This window comes from Oxyura jamaicensis, chromosome 2 (assembly GCF_011077185.1).
Source record: "Oxyura jamaicensis isolate SHBP4307 breed ruddy duck chromosome 2, BPBGC_Ojam_1.0, whole genome shotgun sequence".
NCBI lineage: Eukaryota > Metazoa > Chordata > Aves > Anseriformes > Anatidae > Oxyura > Oxyura jamaicensis.
The window spans coordinates 110,034,873-110,060,355 of record NC_048894.1 but is presented as its reverse complement, the minus strand read 5'-3'; the positions used below and the strand labels follow the sequence as shown (position 1 = coordinate 110,060,355).

General features: G+C 40.0%; 1 protein-coding gene across 1 annotated transcript in view; it reads right to left on the bottom strand.

Annotated features, from left to right (window-relative positions):
* Window positions 1-25,483, bottom strand: part of GNAL (G protein subunit alpha L) — a 120,248-nt gene that overhangs the window by 10,503 nt on the left and 84,262 nt on the right. The window contains exon 6 of the mRNA XM_035318318.1: window positions 1,776-1,830. Within this exon, the coding sequence (XP_035174209.1) occupies window positions 1,776-1,830 (55 nt within the window). The remainder of the gene's footprint in view (window positions 1-1,775; window positions 1,831-25,483) is intronic.

Here is a 25,483-nt window from a genome sequence, read left to right as displayed (position 1 = left end):
TGCCCAGGCAACCTTAATTCTGCCCTCTTTTGTACTGAATGAGACAGGAATCCTATTTGAATAATAGCTTGTGACTAAGTAATTAAAGCTCTATTACAGTGCACAGGGGAACAGAATTTAGGCTGCAGGTAAATTTGGCATTTCTTTCTTATTTTTTCACCCTAGCAGTACTTTACACTTAAATAACATTCTTTTAATAATTAAAAAATAATAATTTCCTGCGTTCTCAAAGGAAGTAGGTAAAAGCAATTTATGATGCATACCTGAAGCAACTAGCTCTCCCTGTGCCATCACCATCCCTAGCAGGATTTTTAACCTTGACTATCCAGCACTGCTGCTGGAGCAAAAGTTTTCTGCCTGCCAAACATCAAAGGCCTCATCTGATCTTCAGAGACATAGGGCATTTCTTCCCAAAGGAAACATCCGGAAAAAAAACTTGAGACAGCTAAATAATGGAGCAAATCCTCCCGTGACAAATGACTGCTCAAGGTAGAGAAAGGCCTTGCAAGAACAAGGACAACACTAACATAAATTATAAGAGCAAAAATGAAGTTTTGCTTCATTGCCTTCTCTCTCCAGCTGAGCAACACTGATGCTACAGTCAGGCCATGGGGTCCACATGGAGTAAATCTCACTGCAACCACTTTTGTCCGGAAATGTCCTGAGGGCTTTAATAATTGATTCTATATCGGGTCGACTACATGAGTTTCACTTTATAGTGCAATGTGTATTATTTTTTATTGCCTTCTATTTCAGGATACTTGTCAGAGTAATTGGACAGGCTTATGATTATAGACTTGAACTAGGTCTGGAGGTACAGGTTCTGCTCCACATACTTCCCTGTGTGATCCCTGGTAAGTCACTTCATTTCTCCGAATTTCAGTCCCTGATTACACAAACAGATTCGAGAGTTTTATTTTTTTTTTTTAAGAGCATCCACCCATCATACACCTTGGGTAGTTAGACTGAATTACCCAGGGTAGGCATTCTCTTTTACTATGAGTATTTGCAGTTTACCACGTGGCCTGCAATCTTGATGGAGACTACTAGATGATAGTAGGATACTGGCAATGAAAAATAACAGCCTCTGAGTAAGTTGGCTGAGAAGACCTGCCCAAGGAAACCAGGCAGCCTGAGCTCAGGGAAGCCAGCTGAAGCCATGCACCATGCCGAAGTCCCTTCTCACTCCAAGGCTACACAGCATTTCACATGTCCTGCTAATAAGGCTTAAATGGAAACGATTCTGCCCACAGGAGACAGGCACAGGCTGGAAAGAAGGTGTCTGCATGCCCGCAGGGAAGGCCATAAGGTCTGCTGCTGCTGTGGGTGCTCCCCCCTGAGTTTGGACACTGGACCCACTGCAGGTTTCTGTCCCTGAAGGACCCCACTGATGGACGCGGGACACCTCCCTTTGTGTTTCCATCAGCTCCACCACTGAAATAAAACACTGCCTCTGTGTAGTGAAGGCTGGTGATGGAAACAGTAGGTTTTCCATTTATGTTTTGTTTGCTTTGTTTGTGGGGCACAGAATGGAAGGCAAGGAGAAATAACAGACGTATTAGAGGAATCACCGACCTGCATCTAACAACAGTAAAATACAAGCTTATCCCCATCGAAAAGCCTCTTTTTCTTTAACACCCATTAGTTAAACTGCTAGACTGTATTTTGATAGTATGTGGCATGGTGTATTTCAGCTGCTGTTGGGACTAAACTACACCAAGAATTCATACAAATGGGTGACTTGGTTCAGACCCTGTCCCGTTAGTTACACTAACCTGGTCTGTGGGTGTGTAGTCATCCATGCTGACGCTGTCAATTCTTTCTAAAAAGCTGGAAGAGAAATAAACATGCACTTAGATATGTAAAATCCTGTCTAGTATAGCACTTTTCATGCTACCTCTTCCGGTTTAGGTTTCAGCTGCAAAGTAAAACACAAGTCCAATGGTAAGGCTATGAGCCCAACGCTTTACTTACATTGCTTGAGGTTCTAATTTCTGTGCCAAAAATCTTTTTACCTAGACATTGTTTCAGTATATTGCTTTTACACTTACCATTATGCAGTACTTTCAAGCAGTCCAAATGCAGTTAAATCCCAAAATTTTGTGACATCCACTAAAATATACTAAGTCTATCCATGTGTCATAACATTATGAGGTTGCTTAAACATAAATAAGATTATTTAGGGGTTTAGAAAGAAAATGGGAAGAAGGGTTTCCTTAATCTAGCTGACTTAGCATAATGTTATGTTGATTACAGTCTCAGCAATGTTAGCAGAAATGTTAGTTAATGTATACAAGGAGCTTTGGCCTGAAATGTTTCCCTTGAACACTGCAGCTAAAGCATAAGAACTGGAAAGCAAAAGTGCATGAAATGGAGGTTAACCAGTCTGCCTGTTTACATTGCCAAAAGTCAGTGAAATCCATGAGGTGAAACACAACTGCAGAGAAGAGCAAGAGGAAAGGGAACCAGAAAAAAAAAAAGGGGGACGACATCTCAATTATTTTAAAGATCTTTTTGAGCTTTAATTCTTTCCTGGTACGTGTTAGAATAGCAGTCATAAGGATATAAAAATGGGATTTTCTATGTAGAGCTAAAATAGACAGGTTCTCCTCCCTCACTTTCACCCATTTCTTAGATTTGTGTGAGCCCAGATGGCTCATTTTCCCGGACTGCCTGTATGACTTAGAAGCTTTCTTGAATTTCTGCATTGTTATTTGGTATTTGGCAGTGAATACCCCACTGGCTGACTCATCCTGCTACAATATTATCAAGATTTCTTTATCAAGTGGCATTTTTTTCCCCAGTTTTACTTGGGTGTGCATGCGGAGTCTATTTAATTGCAGTGGGAAAGAAGTAAAAACGGTGAACTCTTGCCTGGCAATGTGACTCACTGTTAGCACAAGGGTCACACACACTGGCCAGTTGAAAAAATACCCCCTAAAAGCCTGACTGTACGTCTCATAGTACTTTCCCACGGATACTAGCTGAAAGGAAAAGAAAATTTGCCGCGTATATATTTACTTATACTATTTTTCCCTTTATGAACCCCCATTGTTACAACAGGGAAAAAAAAAAAATCCAGTACATACAGTTAGAATATGCAGTTCTTCTTTCTGTACCATTGAGGTGCGAGGTCTGAACAACGCATTTAAAAACCACTTCTTTCTATACAACAAGATGGGTGCCTAATTACAAAACGATCCTCAACAAACTTGAAAGGAAAAGAATCTTTTCCCCAAACTGCCTTTCCCCTACCAAAAGTCACCATCAACTTACATAGAGATGTAAAAGTGCATCTTCACAGCTAGCCACAGTCACCATTAGACAGCAGCTGTATTCAGCAGAACCTTCTGCTCCGACGTTTTCCTCGTTTTTGAGAAGCAATCGAACCAAGTTTTACTTGTTACCCCACAGTTAACGCAGACGCTGGAGCAGAGAGATGTATTTTTAACAGGCGAACTCGTCGTTAACCCAGCTCTCATCTCAAGCTCACAGCACGCAGTAAGATGAAAAAGGCTGGCAAAAATCAACAACCCCCCAGTGCCTCCAAGCTGCACCTCTTCCTAAACAAGCAGCCGTTGTCCTTGGCGTGGCTGTTGAGGCAGCATTCCTGTTTTTCCAAGTCTGTCACAAAGTTTTCTGTTCAATTTCTTCATGGTTTGATGTGGTTAATGCTGTGGACAGAGGCGAGTATTTGTGCACAAACACGACTCCATCACAACCCCCACAAGACAACGTGATCAGCATTTTTCTTGCAGGAGCATAACTTCTGGAGTTGATCTATAAACCACAGGTGATACATCTTGACTCTCCGACACCAAGGCCACGCTGGTAGCACTGACCCAAAATGATTAAATGACATGATATTTAGTACCAGTGCCCACCTCTCTCTCCTCTACAAGCACTCCAGGAAGGTTACTGTTGTTATCATTTGCATTTATGTGCAGTGTACCGGCCCAACTCATCTTCCATTTAGAAACTGTCAGCCTCCTCCAAGTAAAAGAAAATATTTCAAACATCCTCAGTGGCAATGCCACAGGTAAGAGAGAGAGCTCTCTGTTAAATCACCCGTGCTTAAAAAACATCTGTTTAGATAGCCATGTTTTACTTTCCTAAGTTTGCTGGCCACACGTCATCTACAATGAAATGAATGCAGTGATTTACAAAGTTTTAGCTGCCATCCTGCCGTATCAAGCTGCTGTGCTGTCACTGGCACCCAGTAAATCAGCACGACTGGGCTACGTTTCATAGCTTTTCATAAGGTTGTGATGGACAGCTTTCCTAGGATTTTTTTTGGAAGGACACTGAATGTGCATTGAGTTTTCTAGACACTGAAACATAAAAAGCCATAGTCTGACTTTTTGGAAAGAAAATCAGTTCCTGAACATCCTTCATAATAAGCTCCTTACTTGGCTAATTAGCACAGTATCAAAAATAGCTCTGACAGGCAAATTTATATAGTAGGTTCAAGTAATGGATTCCAGATGAGATAAGGAGGCAGTACTGCCTCATTACTAAACACACCAGCTTCATCCTCATTACTGTATTAAAATGTGAAAACAGGACTCACCTTTCTAAACTGTTTTTCAAAAGAACATTAATTTCTGCTAATTCCAAGTGACTCTAATAATTATGTTCTGGTGTAATGTACATTCTTATATATAGATATATACATATGTACACCCCAGCAAATTTTGCGTTTACAGGACGAAAAATTCAATTTGCAATGCTTAAAATATGAAGATTCCACTCAGCTGGGGCAGCTCCTACATCTCCACTCAAAAGATCAGTGTGAGGAAAACACAATAGCAGAAAAATGTATAAAAATGGACACCAGCATCACCAGTTCTCTCTTTTTAGCTCTTTTTAGCTCATGTTTTTTTCAGCTCAAGGATAGAATTATTTTCACAGAACCATGTCTTTTTACAATCCTGACAGGTCTTCTATTTATGCATCTTTTATAGAAACCTGTGCTCAGGATTGATGTTAATTCTGCAGTAACTGCTTTGCATGTAAGCGCAATGAACTTTAAACTCATGCACTCAATTCAAGTGTGAATACAGCTATAACGTGATCTAATATTTGTATTTCTAGTTCACAACTATGGTTTTATTTATGCAGGATTCGGTCTGATAATCAGAACAACACTTAGGTTCTTCTTAATTTTACAGTAGGATGGTCCACACATCCTGATGTGGAACAGCACAAACTGCCTCTTTTTTTTTTTTTTTTTTTAATCTTTTTTAATAAACCAGGCAAGATACTGGAAGGAAGGTCTTCACTGCTCTGTTTGGAAGTGCAGTGGTTTGATTTGCCAACAAATTAAAGCAAAAGAAAAATGGACTGATAAAGTTAAAAAAAAAAAAGAAACAATCACGAGCTACTGACATTATTATATCTATTATTAAGCTGATCTGTAGTTTTATAAATATCTTCAGTGAGTTTCCTAGGAAACTCAGCTGACACTTAGTTTGACAAGCAATCTCTACATTTTATATTATGCAAGCTGTGAACACAAAAGTACAGGTTTTAGATGTGCCTGCCAGTGCATGTGGGAACTATCAATAAGCATTATTCTCTTTAAAAACCATGGCAATTTGAGCACCATTAGCAGCTATACAAGAATTTCTGGAAAAAGGATTCATAAATGCACAAATAAAGAGGAGGTAATCGTACATGAAAATCCTTTTCTCACTGGGTAAATCACTACGCTGTTCTGTACAGATATTCTGACCCCACAAACAAAATCACAATTAATAGAAAATCATGTCTTGAGAATAATACTATAGACACAAAAAACATGCTATATTTATAACTGTATTTTGACAGTCAAGAATTGGAAAGATGAAGTGCTAAACTGCAGATCAATATAATGAACTACACATTTTAATACATCTTTTTCTACCCCAACCATTTTTTCTGCTCTCTCCCTAACATTTCAAAGCCCTTTTATCAAAATGATGCTGTAGAAAACAAGAAATCAAATTAAAATGCTCTTCTCTTTAAAAGCGGAAGGTAAAATGGTAACTCTGAGGCTTAAAGTTCTCAGAATGAAGATTCTCAAATTTATCCTCAGGTGAGTTGTCAGGGTCTGCAAACCTTTACATTTCTGATGGACCATTGAGGGCTTTCCAAACTCTTTGCATTAAGGGCCAGGCCCTCAAACCAGTGGAAGCACCTATACTTCTACTACACACAATCATGCAAGACCACGACTTTGAATTCTCTGTCTTTGGATTGTAGTAACTCGGCTATTCCAGTTCTCTAGTGAGCTGAAAAAAATACTTTTTTTTTCTTCTTCCTTGCTGCAGTTATCAGAGACTAAATGAAGATGTGATATTTAAAATATATATATATATATATGTTTTAATCAGCTAAGGGATTACAAACTTGTTAGTGCCTCCTGCAGTATTTGAAATAGGAAGCTATGAATTTCTGGTCTGGAGCATACCTTAGGCTCCACGGCTGGGCTTCAAGCACCCTCACATTATTCTGATGTGCTTCCTGGTAACTGAGAAAGACTTAATGAAAATAGCCCCCAGTAATCTAACCCCTAAAGGATTAATTTTCCTAAGTTATTTACTGAAGATATCAGTAGAAATCCCTCAAAAAACACTGGTAAAATCTTATGGTTGAGGATTTTCCTGCCAGGTTTAAATAGGTGCTATGTTTCCCATACGGCTTCCATTCGGTAGCATCTTCCCGCTCGCTCCGTACGGCTCCGCAGCCGTCTCCCATGGGGACTGAGTGCAGCAGCGAATGCGCTGCAAGGCGGAGAGCACAGGGAGGCTGAAATCCGTCTTGAATCCACTCCGGATCACGCATCTCTTTCTAATTTTGAATGACCGACTGCAGCTTAAGCTGGTGCAGAGAAAAACAGCCAGCGCAAACACTGAAGACGCTATTGAAATGCTGTATTTATTTATAAAGCGTTGGAGATTTAGGTATTGGTATTGATTGACGTGTATTTTTGGCATCTCCTAAGAGCGCCGGTTTCCCAGGACTTCCCTTTTGTTCCTATTTCAATACCAACACTAACTCGCTAAAACCGTCTCTTCAGCCTCTCATGTGGGTGTAATGTATTTGGAAAGGGAGATTAAAAAACGGGCTTTCAAAAAAAATAAAAAAAGCCATAAAACCGCATGCAGGCTGGATCTGAGGCGCAGAAGAGGAGACTGCAGAGGGCAGCATTTGTTAAATCACGCTCCCTGCCCGCTGCGCCCGGGCAGGCTGCAGCCTTACGCTTGAGGCCTCTTCGCTGGAACAGAGCTCGAGGACTGAAGTTCAGCTACATCTCACGGTGATGGTCCAATAAAACACAGGGAGAAACTGAATTTAATGAAGAACGCTGCAATTTATGTTGGTAACCCCTTGCCTTGTCACAAACCGATCCTTTTTTCCTCATCTTTTCACGCGTTCTCTAACACAGGGGCCTGCAGACTAGCAAAAATGTGGGATTTGCCCAGAGAAACAGATCTACACCCATGTGTAACCGCTAGCCAGGAAATCGTTACAGCCAGGACACGAAAAGGTTAAAGCTGAGGCAGAGAGCGAGAGCAAAGTACAACTGCGCCTGAAACCAGCCAGCGCATTAACAGGCCAGTGAAGTTTGAGGATTTGTGGTCTGAAGCCTGTCCTGCTTGGACGGCTGGAGCTGGATTGCTCCCGAGCCCACCAAAGACCACGCACAGGACGGCTGCTTGGCCACCAGGTGTGACTGGTACATGGGCAGGACAAGTTTGCCTGGGCAGGACAAGTTTGCCTGGTGCAACTGGGTTTTCAAGAAGCTGTCTCCCCAGAGTGGGAGCTGTCAGTGTGACGCATGGGCTTCAGAAAGAGTGGTGAACATGCTGCAGTGGACCCCAGGCGCATGATGGACCTCCAGGTGGCCAAGCACTGGCACAGGCTGCCCAGAGAGGCCGTGGGGTCTCCTCATGGAGACCTTCAGAAGCTGCCTGGACGTGGTGCTGGGCACCCTGCTCTGGGGGGCCCTGCTTCGGCAGGGGGCTCAGGCAGGGGACCTCCAGAGGACCCTGCCAACCACAACTGATTCCTGATTCTGCAGTGAGAATCTTGCCCAGATCTACGTGTCCACCTACCTGCCACCCACCAGTGGTACCAGTAGTATCAGGGAAGCAGATGCCTGGCCCATTTTGTTATCATGGCTGTAACTACAATCAGCCATGGCCCAAAGCATGGCAAAGTCACCAAGAGTCATATTACCATGAGATGCTCTACCACAGCAGTCTTGTGAAGCAGGAGAGCTCTATTTTAAACTCAATTTACAGATGATGACTTTAGCTGAGACATCAAAAGCAACGACAGGTCACGACTATCACAACTGAGGGCTCGTCACAGTTCGGCAGGAGACTCTTCCCCCACACGTCAGACGGCTGGCAGCAATCAGAAGCCAGTTTGACAAGAAAAATGGCTAAAACCTGTAAAAGAATGCTTCTGGTACATGGACTTGGTTAAGAGAGTTTCCTAGCAGACGTCTGTTTCAACCTCTCTAAGCTGCTCAATAGCCTTTTCTCAGTAAGTACTGCAGAGCATCTCTACAGAAAGGCTTCACAGGCTTTGGCATGTGTCCAACTATTAACCTAAACAAATACATGAAAAGTTAAACTACATTAAACATTTCAGCTGTATGTTTAGTACCTTCTTTCTGCTTAATAATAGTGCTCTAATTTTATTTTTCTAATTGAAAAAACATGAACTGAACTCAAAATGAATAAACAGTATGACTTCCATAACTGCTTGCCCCCACTGTTCCCTAAATTTGTTAAGAAGCAGTGTGAATTTTGGGAAATGCATTTTTTCCTTCTAAATTTAGCAAACTAACCACTTTTTGGCTTAGCAGATGTTTTTGCTTTCCGAGCGAGAGGCCTATGGGGATCATCATTAACCCTCTTCTTAACATAAACATTGGCTAAGACTTAAATCTGGAAAACTGTCATTCACACAAAAAGGTTAACAGGCTCCAGCAGAAACGAGACTCATCATCTGCAGCTTCTGTTATGTGGGATTTCAGAGAAGAGGGAGGAAGATGGGCAGAGACAGAAGGAAGAGGAAAGGTTACTTATTTATTTTACAAAGGACAATATTTTTTTATTGCGTGCGATCAGATGTTTTATTCCCAGGGGTGCAAGCAGCTGAACTGCTGCAAAAAATGAACTAAGGATGAAGCACTGATAAAACTGAAGGCGTAGACTGACACAAGAAAACCCTCCTGACCACACTCACACCAGCTTGAATCCATTGAATTCTTCTTCCTTGTGAGAGGACAGTCTCATAATCTTTTTATATCTTGATATACCCATACAGAAACAGATTTGAGTTCTGTAATATAAAGGCTACACAGAGCGCATTCTGTAATTATAAATGCAATTTTGAGCAGAGGACCAAAAGATAATAGCTTGAAAACAGAAAGATCATATTGCATTATCTGGAGAGATCTGGATCCTGACTGCTTTCTGAGCTGATATTTGACAGACTGGGATCACTTTATCCACTGTCTGAACGAAGTTAACTGTTCAATATCTTCCAGCAAGTATACAAACCAGCTCAGGAAGGGAAGTAAAGAATACCTGAAATATCAGAAGTGTTACATGAGAGTCTTTCTCAATCAAGAGACCGAACTTCTTCAAACAACTGTCCTGTTGCGATCTGGAAAATATATCTTTAGAGATAATGATATATCAAAACCTTGGTTTTACGTTTTACATCCCACTAACTGAAGTGCACAGAATATTTCACATCTGCCTCTTTAGTTAAATTCTTCAGAAGTAACCTTGACTTTTATGTTCAAGAAAGCCAAACTATGGGCAAAAGCCTTGATAATATTTGGAGCTGTCAAATGCATCAGATGTACAAGAACCAACTTTATACCACAAAGTTGCCAAAGTTACCAAAATTTATATTCATAGGGTGTTGCCTGTCATTTTCAAGCTTAGCTTGCTGTGATACAGAAAAAAAAATATTTCAGTGCAACTTACACATTTTGGTTGATGGTTTTGTTTTTAAAAATTGCTGTGCTGTGGGTACACTTCGTGTATATGAAATATAAGTCTGGTGAGCTCTGAAGAATGTCAAATCTAGGTTAGAAAGAGCACTGGTTGTTGGAAATTATGATCACTTACTCCAGTGGAAGTGGTTTGGAATAACGTCTGCTACAGTGACTGCCAGAAAGGAAAAACCAGTTTGACTGGAGTTTTCGATAGGAGGGTGATAAAAGAGAAAGCAGAAAATCCTCAAACAGGAGAAGCAAAGTGGCACCAGTCCAAGCTCATTGCAAGAGGAACTTGCTGCCAAGAGATCTCATGTCTAAAAGTCAAACCAGATGACTCAAAAAGAGGATGCTAGTAGCCCCCAGAAAACCCAGATGAAGAAAAGTGAACTCTTCAGGGTGGCAAATGCTCCTGGCCAGGAAAAGCACGTGCCTGTTTATTATTCTCTTCAGTTCTATGCATTTCTGTGACATTAAATGAGACGAACAATATGTTAAAATCCTGTGCAAAATGTGAACGTATCTGTTTGCTTTTGCCTACCACGTGCTTGTCAAGTGTTGACTTGACCCAGAGAACTGACATGGCTGGAGTCCTGGTGAGTGCTGAGGTTGAGCCGGAGGACTGGCATTAGTTTCAGTGCTTAACACTCGGATCACAGAACCAGTTCTCATGAGGACGTATTAAAGACTGCAAGACATACAGAAGCCCTGGACTTCCTGTATATGCCTAAAATTTAAGGAACACAAGGGCTCCTCTCCTAACACACATCCTACCAGAGGTGAAGCTTTCCAAGGTTGCTTCTAAGATGTGAAGTACATCATCAGTACTAGCTACAAAAAATGAAAAAATGGCTCTATGCAAAAGTCAGGTAAATGACTACCTTCCTAGACAGAGGGAATGGTGAAGGTGTTAAAGCAGTCCTTGTAGAGCACCCAGTAAAATTCCTTTTTCCTTATTCCAGTTTATGAGGTGTAGCAGTAGTTCATGTCTCTTCTGCACTCATTCTTCCTTGTTCCAGCTGTAATGCTGAACTCTTATACCTTTACGTTGCATGAAGGACATGCTGGATGCAAACTCTATGTGCAGCCCTTCAGTGGTTCACCAGCATGGTCTCAGTTACTGAAATAGGTAGGATACTGCCTTGTCAATGCAGAAAAACAAGAGAAAAATTAATGTCTTAGAAGTATAATGAGAACTGACATCCTTCCAGCAGTTTCAGATCATTTCACCCCCAAACAGCAAAAAGAACCACTTCATCACTTCATTGTTCAGATATAGACCTCTTGACATCCCTTTAGTAGAGTTAAGAGGCATGGTAACCTTTCTCAGGGACTTTTGATGGGAAGGATAAAACCAGCTCTTCCCAAAGTTCTTCTTGCCATGTACCAGAATACATTTGGGCTTCTCTAAGTGTAATTTCAAGCAGACAGGTTATCCTTCTTTTCATTCACAACACGCTTCAGAGCTGTACATGAAAAACAGTATCATCTAAGTACCTGTATATGATCAGCTGTCTTAGAAATTATCAGGTGAAAATAAGAACGATACCAGACAGAGGTCTAGCAGTGTGGATACAAGTGCTAGACATCACCAGTAGGCTCATAAGAAAGTTCTTGTATCTTTACAAATGATGCTGCTGAAATGTTTTCATTAAATCACCATTATCCTGCCCATTTTAGAGCAGGATATATTTAACCACTGAATGTATTCAAGCAATTGGTCATAACACTGTTTGGCTGAGCGATTACCTTGGGTAGCTGATGGAAGGCATGAAGCTGAAGCAAGGCGAGGAATTGTTACTACAGAAATGTAAGTAAGGATACAGTGACCAGGTCCAACTGGTGAACTATTGGCTTAATTCCATTTAATAGTTAAAGCTATTTAACCAAGACACGGGTTATAAAACCCAGTGTTCAAAACTAGCCCTACAACCCTGCTACCTGTACATTTGACAGGAAGTCATGTTAACACTAACATTTGCTATTAATAAGGCATTTTGTGAAAAGCTTGCCTAACTCTGCACTCTCTGTACCTTTCTTTCATTCCTGTTAACTTTCCATGTTTTTTTTTCTTTTCTTTATTTTTTTTTCAGTGTACAGTGCATTTGTACTATTAAAACAACAATACAATGAGCTGAGTTTGAGGAATGAGGAAAACAATTATGCAACAACCTGATTAGGTCCTGCTTCATGTTACTTAAAACATTGCGCTACGTTCTTGTTTTTTAATTGCTCTATCCTGCACCTGAGACATACTGGTTATTCTGGGGGCCTGGTTTATGAAAAGCTGGAGCAAAGGGATGCTGGTTTGTTGGTAACAGGGGGTTTGGCACTGTGGGTCATCCTCAGAGAGCCGCGGTTCTCTGCGTGGGCTCCTTGCTGAGAGGTGTGCTGCCAATGCCAGCACACCAGCTGCAGCAGGACGTGTGAAAGCTTTGGATAGAGGATGCTGAGCAGCATGGGGCAGGTTGGTGCTGGAGGTACAACACAGCAGCAGTGCCCAAGCCAGCCCAAGAGCCTGAAAGCCTTTGTGCAGGGCTCTGACCCTACATTTCCACCCCTCAGGATATCACGGTGCTAGCAGGAGAGCAACTTCAGCCTTTAGGGCTAAATCAGCGTGGCACACTGTAGAAGCTGTTGCTTTGTACCACATCCACATCTGCAAGGAAGATGAGAATTCTTGTAAAGTTTACTTGAAATATCCAGGGAGGCCATTTTAAATCCTGGACAACTTCTAAAGCTTCTAGAAACAGGGACAGAGAAGGAAGTTAAACTTCCTAATCTGTCTTCTCCACCCATACAGTTAGTGGAAAAAAACTGGGAGATTTATGCAATAGCAGCTGTAAAATGCTGAGAAGGAATATATAAATAAGGTAAAAATGTCAGCAACCCAAAGCTGCTTGTCAGTTCAGATTTCAAAAGGTTGTATTTTCTCTCTTCTCTCTCCCCCTTCCTTTCTTCCTTCCTTCTTTCTTCCTTTTCTTTTTTAAGAAAAGATTAAAAACACCACTCCCAACTCACATGTAATCTGTGGAAATGAAAACCAGGAGTGCTTTGGAAATCATTTGTTCTCTAAATATGGAACTGTCACTCACACGTTGACATAGTGACACATGGTTCACAATACACTGGCAGGTCACCCTGCAGTTGGGCTGTGAGCACAGGTACAAGTTTAGTATTTTCAGAGAGAGAAGCAGCATTTTTACCCTTTTTTTTTTTTTTTTTTTTTTTTTTTTTTTTTTTTTCCCTTTCAAAGCTGAGGGCTCCTGGAACAACAAATTCTTTATCGGAATATTTTTCCCACGAAACTCAGTGTGTGATGTTGTGGCTCGGATTCTAGGAAATGCTCTGAGAAGGAACGTGTCCAATACCTGTCCTGAGGGAGAGAACCACTTTTGTGATGGCCTCAAAAGACCCGACCTTTTATTTATGTATTTATTTATTCTCCCCCCCCCAGGAAAATCCACATTAATCCAAGTTCTAATATAAAAGTTCTTCATAATATTGCTTGAGAGAGTGCATGCCCTTAACAGGTTGTGCCAGAAGGATCCAAGGTATGCTGTGAAGAATGAGGACCTTTTGCTTTAGTCTCTGGGAACTTGGCTCCATGATGAGATGAAACTCTCAGTCGCTCTAAGTTGGACATTTTTCAAACAAGAAATCTGAGAAGTTTCACTAAGCGATACCAGACCTAAACTGCAAATTTACGGACAAAAACCTCAGCCCTATGCAAAGGAATAGCCTTTATCAGGCTGCACCTGTGTGCTGTGTGGGAGGCCGAGCACTGGCACAGGCTGCCCAGAGAGGCCGTGGGGTCTCCTCATGGAGGCCTTCAGAAGCCGCCTGGACCAGCAGCTGCCACAACCAATTTCTGATTCTGTGATCCTACAGAATTACTGGCTCTGTCTAATACCTCATAACTTAATTTTTAAATTAAAGGCATAGCATTTTTTTAAAAAACACTCTTCCCTCCTCCAGAAAAACAATGACCAACCAAACAAAAACCCCTACAACCTAAAAAGCCTTTCTTCAAAACAGCTTTCAATAAGGTATATTGTACTTCAGTGTAAATAAAGCAAAGACTAATTAGGGACTAGTCATGTAATTAACGTCATCACAAAACCAGAATCAAAACACAAAGTTTTTTTTGTTGTTGTTGTTTGGTTTTCTGCTTCCACATAAATGGGAGTTCTGATCCCAAATACCAGAGCACAGGTATGGCAGCCAAATCTGCTGGCATTTGTTTTAATCAAATAATCACATGGATAATTGTTAATCTTATAATCCCCTCAAATTGTTACTAACCTTCATAATTAGATTACAGATAATCCAGTCCTAACACCAGCATGGTAAACACTGATCTCCTGCTCTCAACAGAAGTCTGTCTTGAAACAGGCTATCCTGCATTAGGCTACAAAGCACCCAAAGTTCCCAATTCCTTCAAACAAGTAATTACTTTCCTCTGCAGAGGGCCAGACTGACAAAAATGTTAAGTAAATCAAAAAGTATGTGTTTACAACATAACTGTGACGGCATTTGGAAAACAAAACCCACTGTTTAATTAGGCAGGTGCAGACACTTTCCCCATTTTGCAAGAAGCTTCTTTTGGAAGGTCTCTGTTATTCATATTCAAAACCCACAAAGTAATACATTTAAAGGAACTGCTTCTGATCCTGGTTTTTAATTTCATTATTTTATTACACGTTAATAATACCTCCAGCACAAATCCTTGGAAACTTGTATAAGTAATTAGCAACCACACATTTTTAAGACACGTACCTTCACCTACTGGTTATATGTCAGATCTCAGCCTGCTCCGATGTAAATTCAGTTCAAGGATTGCAACGCACTTCTGAACAGATCCGGTATCATATTATATGGACAAGCGCCCAATCACAGAAGTGAGGAAACAAGGAAATTTCCAATTATTTTTTATGCCCTTTGCTATAGATTCCTCCTGTCTCAGAACTGAAAAACATTACGGATGGGTTTCATTATGAAACTCTGCAAGTGTCCTCAGCTACCTCTGCCCCTCCAGACAAGATGTGAAAATTGGGTATACCGACAGCCAATGGGAAAAAAAAAAAATACGACTAGTATTAATCTAAAGCATATTAAAAATACACTGAAAAACTGCTGACCTGTTCTTCAAAAGTGACACCATTTTCAAGGTGACTGATTATCTCATAGAGGCTACTGATAAGAAAGATTTTTTAATAACTGCAGAACAAATACAGATAAAATAAGTGAATACAAACAAACATCAAGATATTCTAACTGCGGGGCATGATTTTTTTTCTTTTGTCAGAATGGTTGAATATTTCAGGTATACAGAGGGACCAACAAATTCTGTGCAATCGAAGCTTTCATTCTGCAGACTCACCCATGAGCAGCACAGTTCTAAGGATGTAAGTCCTCCTACTGAATGCAACAGGACCTCGGAATTCAATGGGACTGCTCATACACTTAAAAGATCAGTAACACGCACAGAATTTTGGACGTCCAGAGCCTGAAGGAAGGTCTTTCCCACAAAGCAAATGGACATCCACCTATCTGTTTGGTGCAGCCCAACCTTCAAACATCCAAATAATAATTATCTTGCTTTTGAGGGTAACCTGCAAACAGATTTTTCTAAAATCTGCAACTTTAGATATGGTTTCTCCCCTCATATCTTCCTCGTATCACCCCCTTGTATCTTCCAAGTTGTACACTTAAAAGAGGATACAATAAAAGTAAACCCACAATAAATAGTGGTTTTACCAGCACTTGAGCTATGGGATTCTTCAGTGTACAGTGAGACACTGGCACTAACAGGTTCCCATGCAACCTGGCTCCAGTCACCAGGAGCGAGACAGGCTCTAGCATCACCTCCTGGTGTGGCTTATGATGTTTTAAATACTTCTCCTCCACACATCATGAATGAATTTAAATAATCCTATGAGGATTTGGAACAAAGCCACAACCTGTCCCCCCTGCCTGCTCCAGCCCAGGCGCTGCCCTGGCAGAGTACTCGAGGAAGCGGTGTTATACACCTGCTATATGCTGTATTTGCTAAGAAGCATTTTTAAGAGAAAAATTCTCTGTGTTGACAGATGGAACGAGTAGGGTCTTTATTTCTAAGCAAGACAGCAGCTTTAATTCCACAAGAGGTGCCTGGAAGCAGGACGCAGGCTGAGCCAACTGGGTGAACCAGCTAGACTTTTCTGCAGGTTGTGCTTCAAAACACAGCCCTGCTGAATAACACCACAAGTTTGATACAGACAATGTATAGACACTAGTTGTCAAGGACATGCCCATGCATAATGCTGAAAATATAATACCATAAAGTAATAGATTGGTAGTGAGGTTTCATGAAGGAGTGAGAGAGCAGTTGTGGTGTTCAACTGCCTAGCACGGTAAAACCACCACAAGGAGCCAGTGCATTATACATCACTGTTTCTGGTAAAATGGCTAACATTATAAAAACATAATCTACAATTGCTAAGGTAAATAACAGAATGTAAGATATAATGAGAAACCAATGTCTTAATATTAATTAATAAAAATAATACTGTAAAATGATACTTAACTGAGAAAGTTAATTATGACAAGAAAAATGGATGGGAACATTCTGAAGAAAACAAAACGCAGCTCACATAAACCTGCAACTAACCTTTTTAGGCCGTGCATAAATTAATTACTCTACTCTTTCTCTATAATTGTCAATAAAACCATTTATCTAGATAGCACCAAATCATCTTTTAAGACAGCAAGGTATATTTATTCTAACTTTCCCTAAAATATACATTTGAACGGTCAGGACAGCCCCAGCTAGCCACACAGCATATTTAGGAGTTATATACACATACATCTGCATCAGTGTTGAGGACCTTTGTTCAGTTTATTACATCATCCACCAAACATCGGAAAAAACATCTCTGAACCCAGCAGTACGAGGAAAATTGGGGAAGGAGCTATTAAGATAGAAATATATCGAAACTGAAGCCACGAAAAAGGAAAGGTTTGGTTATTTATAGTATAAAGAAATTCCATCTGGTTAGGCTGTGGGGTTTTTCTTTCAAAATTCAAACAGGAAATTAACCTTTCCCCCTCCCCTCTTATAAAGCAAGGCATTTTCATTTATGACGCCAAAAGGTTGATATTTGCAGCTTTGTCTCCATCAGTCATTAATCAGCCTTATAGAGTTTATGGGTAGAAGGATATCTCCTGACAGATACAAAAAACAGATTTAGAACCAAAGCTGAAAATTATATAAAGACAGATATATAGATACACGTTTTAGCACCCTGGAGTACATTTCCAAAAATAAACTAGTCAAATGGATATCTTCCTAAAAAAGCTGATTGCATAAGCATAATTACACTAAACACAAGTACCTGCACTATCTCTCTGCATGTTATAAATAGTTCAAAGTTACATTACACAGTCTTATTCTAAAACGCTATTGTTCAGAAGTTCATGCATGCTGCCCCAAGTACTATTTTCCTAATATTGCTATGTAACTTCTTGGAACCTAAATATGTTATTTTCCCCTTGCAACTCGCTGATAGTCAGAAGAAAACCAGACTGTTCCAGCAGTTAACAAAGTAGCTTAACCATATAATTCTCTCTGGTTTAGAATGATATAGTAGCACTTCTTAACCAATTCGAATATATCTTTATTAATTATTGGGATTCCTCTGCTTGCTTACAGAGCTTCAATTTCATAACTTAACAACTTTTTGTCATCTTGGAAACACCAGCTGAGAAAGGCATGTATTTCAGTATTTCAGGATGCAATTTATAAGAAGGGCAAGATCCTTCTCAGAAACCTTACGCTGAGACCGCTGAGCAGGACAGTGAGTTGGATCCAAGAATTCCCCCTGAAATTCCTGTTGAGCAGTAGTTGAGGGCAACTACCTGAGCCGCTACATGCAAGATACATGCTCTGGGGAGAATTCTGTTTTTTCTTCTCCCGTCTTGCTTTTATGTAAAATTGCATTTACTTAATTTGTGCAAAAAGGGCTGATTTTTATTTTAGCAACAAGTAGAAAGTCAGCATAAATAGCATTTCTGGAAGGAAGGAGATGACCTGGCAATGCCAAGCACTAACATGTAGCACTGCTTATCAGTGCCAAGGTGCCACTCAAACAAGACGATCTAAACTCCCTTTTAGATACCACAAAATAAATATATTTTTCATTAAGTTCTTCTGTCCATCTGATATATGCAAGTGTCTGACACAAATTCTAACTATTCTGCCATTTCAGGGCAAAAAACAGGAGGCAAACTTAACTCTACGGAAGAAGCCCTTGTACCAGCAACAGCAGTTTTACTGTAAGATACAAGCATGGCAGTGCTGTGGGAGGAGACCTTTTGCGTGACATGTTGCTGACATCAAGGGCTTTGCTTAGATTGAGGGTATAGATGAGCTGTGGCTTGTAGTACTGCTGATGACAATCCAGATAACATCACTTTACAGGCTCTACTTCTGCATGTTGGATATGGCATTATATTCATAGTATGCACTTCCTCCTGTTGTGGTATGTGATGATGAATGTTAACAGTATCTATTAGAAGAACCAGCAGATATTTAAAGCTACTGAAGTAACAGACTATGTATTTTGGAACAAATGCAAAGGAGAAACAAACAAATAAAACACAATCCGTATGAGCAGAATAACACCTATATGCTTTACTCAATATCTACTATGCAAAAGAATTGATATAAGGATCTTTCTGTTTCCTGTTGGCTATTTGCGACACAGTTTATTAGATATTCAATCCAAAGGGGAAGACTTCTTGATCTGCATCCCACTTCTGCAAGAGGGGTCTACCAATATTTTAGATACTCAAAGAATTACACAGATATGCAGCTATGACCCGATTCTACTCACAGTAGAATGAATGCGGCAACCTCACCTTCTTGTTTTGAATTAAATGAGGCACACTTTGCAATTTACCTTTAAAGTTCAGCAAGGTGTAGAAGCTGCTGAATACATCATGTTTGCAGAATAACTAGGAAGGGCTTTCCCTATGTGCTGCAAAACATCATTATTATCAAATCCATTATTATAATTTCAAATAAGAGTTGAGAATAATACTGCAAGATATATCAGGCAGCAAGAAATGGAGAAAGAAAAAGAGTTAAAATCAAAGAAAGGATGGTTCAGATGAAGAAGAGGAAATGCTGAACTAGAACTTAAGAAACAAACAAAAACAAAACAAAAAAAAACCCACAGGATAGGTACATAACCATGGGTTATGAGAAAATGATAACAGATGTTATCTTCGTGGTGATCCACAGGCACACAGAGAATTAAGGCAGACATCTACTGACATTTCCATTAGCTAGTGCAATTATGGATAGCAGTGTATCTGCTACTGAGTCCAGTACTTTAGACAGGCTTGTCCTGGTTAAATTTAAGCTTTTTCTTTCTGTACAGGTGCCCAAACTGGTTAGGTTAATGGAAAGCTGGGTGTGTCCAGACAGGCTGCAATCACACCTATACCCTCTGTCAAAAGATTCAAAGAGCCTGAAAAAGAGTTGGCAAGTCATGTGTAGCAGCTTCCTTACAGAAGATTATGGAATGGGAAAATCACAGCTATTATGATCCGATTACAAATACTATGTCCTTGAAAAGGTTTTGCAACTCTATATAATAACGCAAGCTTTGATGTACTTATATTTGATTTACTACATAATTAAAACAGTCCTACAAGCCAAAATTAATTTAAGCAGTCATATGTTAACCAGCAAAATTTTCAAGAAATCCTCTTCCTTTTCAATTTATATTGCCATATGTTAATATGAAAGCTTTTTATAGATTTTTTTTTATTTACATACATGTCATAACTGACCTGCTGAAAGATTAGATTTCACAATATCCCAGCAAAGAAACGTCTGTTCCAATTCTCCTGCTGATGGCAGACTCATTGCAACTATTATTCTTTTAGCTTGCAATTTTTCCACATCACTCAGAAGGTAACTCAATGCAGTATTTCTGAATAAATACATAATTTCTATTATATACTTGTAAAAAATGTTTTTTACTTCATAGATTCCTTAGGGATGAACTGAGAGGTAGAAGGTTCAATACAGGAGCTGGATGTGACACACAACTTTGCTTCATCACACCTCACAGGCACACCGTTTTATTTATTTTGCATACTACTGATAACATGAGGTTGTGTGTTTGAAAAGCCTATCTGGCATCCAGCAAGTAAGAGATTCCCCACCCTTGTTGTGTGCTTTGGTTTCCTCTCAGAGCTGGGACAGGAAACCTGGTTGTTGTAATACATGCAACTCAGAAGCACTTTGTAAGCAGCCTCAGCATTGCAAAGACTACCTCGTTTGGCCACAAACACGTAGGTATTACTAACTTCGGTTTAAGAGAAAAAACAGCAAGTTATTTGTTATGGAAAACATACCTTTTTTTTTTCTTTTTTTTTTGCTAGCACCAGCAAAATCACTTATGTCTTGCTCTCCAAATTCTCTTTTTCTGATGTTAAAAACAGCATTACATTTACAGCTCAAGACATACTCTTTTCCTGTGATTTATAGTTATTTAAAATTAAAATGTGTTCAGCTCTTTTTTTTTTTTTTTTTTTTTTTAAAGCTACAATTGATGCTGGTAGGGCCATTCTAGCAAAACCACACATGAGAATGTTTTGCAGTTTGCATCTTAGGGGATTTTTTTTTTTTTTCCTCTGCAGTATTTGAGAATACAAAGATGAATACTGGAATTAGGTGGCAGGATCTCTGTGCAAGGGAACGGTCAGACCAGAAGTAGCTGACATTCAGGTTGTGCAAAGGACCACTGCAGCACATGCGGGTGTTAACAGGCAGTGGGGAGCATAGATTTTTTAAACAAAACCCCCTGTCCCAGGGGAAAAAAACAGGAGCACAGGGAGGCAACAAGAAGGACTCGCTGCACCTGAAGAATCCCTTTGTGCCAATAGTGACATAACTGGCATCGATGTTTGCATTTGTCTTCATGTGCCTGTTGTGTATTAATCTCACCTAAACCTTTTTTTTTTTTTTTTGCACAGGCTGCTCTCACATGGGTACTGCATTATTCAGGTTTCTCAGGCTGCCATCCTTTTTCCTAGGTCACCTTTTTCACAGCTATTGACATTTACTGTAAGAGCAGCAAAAAGTCTCCCAATTCCCAAGATCCCAAAAGAGAAACCCCAACAAAGCCCCATGTATTAAAATACATGCACTAGTGGGACCGACAGAGGACCTAAACAGATGGTTTTCAGGAAGAAGGAAAGTGTGACTTTTTTTTTCCCCTTTCAATTGCAATCTAAGTTTTTGACACCTTTTTTATCTTCATAAAGGCTGCATCTCACTGCTTGAGTAACAATAAACTGATCTTACTGACTGCTGCGAGCTCTCTCGTCATGGACTTTGCAAGTGATTTTAAGACAGTCTTAGTGCTGAGTCAAAATAGATTGGTGCCTTCAAAAGCACGCAGACATATGAAAACCAAAGCAAACGTAAATGAAAGTTAATGTTTGAAAGGCTCAGTGAGTATTTACTTAGGTTAATGTATAATTGCTGAGGACAGGTGTATTACATGCAAAAAATCCATAAAATAATAATAAAAAATAATTATGAAGGGAAAACTTCACAGCTGAACATGTGAATCCAATTCAAGTGTACTAAGAAAGTATTAGCCCGTTCTACTCTCCTCCTTGCTGAAAAGCAGCCTCTCACATGCTGCAAAGCAGTGCTACCACGGCAAGGACACCCCCTACGCAGTGGCTTTGCAGGCAGCTGCATCTGCTTTTGCTGTGCATGTGTATCTTGCGACAACAACTACACTTGATAGAATATAGAGCTAAAAAATAGATTTCTAAATAAAATGCCTGATGGTAAGGGCTGCATCAAGCAAGACAATGGGACACTAGGAAACGCAGAATTATTATTACGCTCGCATGTTTTCAAAATAGGAAAATCTCCTAAGAAACCCAGTCCCTAAGTTAGTGCATTTGCTTCTAGCGTGAGGCTTTGATTTGGGCTTTTTAGGTACCTGAAGCTTGTTTTCTGCCAGCGCCCTTGTTTTGTTTACAGCACATTGCTGGGATACTCCCTTTGATTCAGCCTGACACACGTGACGCTCCGCCAGCTTCTGTTCTGCAGTGCTGCTGCTGCACTAAAAATAGCTTCCGCTTGCTTTGGCTCCACATCTAATTTATGGAAACTCACAGAAAAGAAGGCCCCTGTTAGTGGGTGAGCGACGTACGATTTTGCAGCTTGGGCTGTTCATCGCAGCGAGTGGCGTGAAACGCGCCGCGGAGAAGCTAAATTTGAGCCTGTAGTTGATGTCAGTTAGGGGGAAAAATAGATAACGTTTAATACGGATCGCTTATTTTTAAGGTGGTTTATTGCTAACTTACCTGAAAATGCAGAACAGTGGGACTAGCTTTTGTAAAAATGCTTAGAATTTAGAATGGAAATTAATAAAGACCTACCAGTGCCCACACCTCTTTAGGGAAAATGCTGTAAACATTTTCTTAATTAGTTTGCAAATTAGAGTAAAATTACAACCCTTCTGTTTGTTATTACAGCTTTCATGTGTTCTATACAAACTTCACTGTATCATAAGAAAACATAAACATGTCCTTCAAGAAATGCTGATTTTACAGACTTTGACACAAAACCTACCTCTGTGCTAAACAATATTTTACATGCATATCCCAACACAAACCTGTCTCATACCTTTCTCTGAAAAAAATAAAATTTATTTTAAAATTAAAACACCAAAGTAAGTTCAAGCAAGGGCTTATTTTTCCTTCTACAAAAGCAGCTTATTCTTCTAAACTGGAATTTTTCAGGTAGTCCTTTTTAACACCATGTTTAAGAGAGAGTCATGAGCTGCTCTGGAGCTAGTTTCAAGTGAAAAATGAATCAGAAGCAGGGATTGCCCAAGTCTGGTATTAATGCAATATTTTTTAATGGCTTAAATGCGAAGATAGGAACACCGAAGTGATGGATAAAAATTCCCAAACTGAAAAAGGTGGCCTGTTTTTCTTTAAAAGTTTTTAGAATGAGTAGTGAAGACGATAAGGAAATTGGGATTCAGATTTTATTTTAGATAGGAACTTTTAAGTTCAGGAAATTTAGATGGCAATCAGCATCTTGAGCAGAGAGAGATTTCAAGGCTTTAATCTTGTAAAAAACAGCAAATAAACTGACCAGCTTTGTCCAGAAAGGCTCCCTGCACAAATTTAGCAGTCTGTTTGCAAGCTATCAATTTAAGGATTGGTATCTGAACTGTTACCCAAGTAGGGACATTACTTAGCAACTACCATGGCTTAAAAGGAATTTTCATAAGTCTCATGAGAGGTTATGATTTATTGACCAAAAAACTCAAACAAAATCCCAAAACCAGTTCAGACTGGCTATAGTTAGCTTCTTACAAGTTACAGGATTAAGTAATGGTCACAGTGAGTCTATATCAACTTATTTACGCAGAAAATACTCTGGTGTATTAATGTTAAAAGGTCTTTAATTTAACAGAGAATCATTAACTTGGAGACATCTTTTAGACAAAACCCTTTTTTTACATCCCACCAAGGGGGCAAAACACAAACAAAAACCCGTCACATACATGCACATTCAGAAAAAGGATATAGCCTAAGCAGAAAAAAGGAAAAATAGAAGCTCGGGAGCAGTATCTGTAAGCAACTGTGTGTGATAGAGAGGGAGAGGAAGCAAGTGAGGTAATGGCATGATTTAATGCTAGCAGGAGCGTCATTTGCTTTTTTACCCCAATTCTTTTATTTTTAAAGAGTTCAAATCAGAGCTTTGAAAGCCTCTTTTTGTATCTGGAGCATATAAACACGAAATGCTGTTTATATTCTTAATTATAAACACATATTGAAAATCCCTGGTCTATCTCCAAAAGCAGATCGCTTTGACAGCATTCGGATCAATGTTTACAGCCCGGCACTTGTTGCTTTCCTAGCCTCGGCTCCGTGCCTCCATCCTTGCAGCCTCGCGTCCCCCAGCCTTGCGCCCTCACTGCTAGCAAGCGAAATGGGGCTGCGGTGTGGCGCTGAGCTTAGGGGAGGCAGGAGAGCGGAGGCAGCCATCCCTTTGACCGTACTGCACGCTGCTCCCCTCATCTCTCCTATCAGTGCTAGGAGAGCAGCGTGCGAACACAAAGCTTGGCCCTGCCTTCATATAATTCAGAACGTTACATAAGTGCTTGATAAACAGAGCAGGCAGCTAGCAATGAGATAACCTAGCAATGTGTATATTCAGCTGACTTCTTATTTAGATTCCCAGCTAGTAAGCTGTGACTGTGATAAAGGCAAAGAAAATGGCTGTAAATACCAATCTCTAAAGGCATTCTTGCTTCTTTTAGGACACCTCCGTTTCTAACACCGTATACAGGATAAACGTGTCAAAATTTTAAGTATGGCCAGATTACATTTTTGATTTCCTTTTTCCTTCCCTGCTTCTGAAGAGCGAAATGGTTTGTAATACAGGAAACATTTCAAAATCATTTTCCTACCTACCAGTAGCTACACAGGGTAGGTTGCATCTTTAACCGGTACCCTTAGAAATGTACTACAAGCTACCCAATGCTTACAGCATTTCTCAGCTTTACAATGTTAATTCTAGACAATAATTAGGATGGAAGCTGCCAGAGACATTATTCTAAATGTTCCCCTCAGCGTACTGTTCAAAATGCATGTGCAATGTCATAAAAGATCCCGGCAAATAAATCACAATCTCCAATGTATACCTTTCCTGGCCAGGAGAAGAAAAACATTTAAAACAACATTAATCGTATCTGTTGCCTTATTACTGAGCCAGGCAATGGAAATAAAAGCATGAAAGTGAACTGACAGCTTCACACTGATAAGCAATTACTGAAGACAGTATATTTCTAGACAAGTAAAAACCTATTTTAAAAAAAGTTTTAAAATACCTAAAAATAAAAGCATGCTGCTCTGGATGAGCAGCTAGAAAAGCCGAGAAAAGGAAAGAAAGAAGGCATGGAAAGCACTGATAAAAATAAAACAAAACAACAAAATGAAACGAACCAAGAACCCCAAATGAAGGTTTAAACTTAAGCTGCAGTTCCAGAAACTTGTTGAAGCTGTACCGAAAATACACACCAAAATGCCCACTGCTGCTATCTGAAGCTCCCTTCTGCTGGGCCCTCTTCCTTTAGAGCAAACAAAGTAGTACTAATAGCTAGCTTTCCTCCAACTTCCCCTAGAACAAGATCCGCTGGTGGATTTAAGCGGTCAACCGCTGCCACCAATTCTACAAACTTCCACATTTCTCTAATCCTATTCATTGTTTTGTGCTATTATATTTCTAAGTGGTTTAACAGCTCATGCCAGTATTTTGCATAACTCCTTAGGGGGGCGGCTGTTACTTCTCACCCACTGCCATCTCAGTTCATACACAAGGCATTAAGAGGAAGAGAAAACAATCCTGATCTTTCACATTTGATATGTCTAGGCTCATAC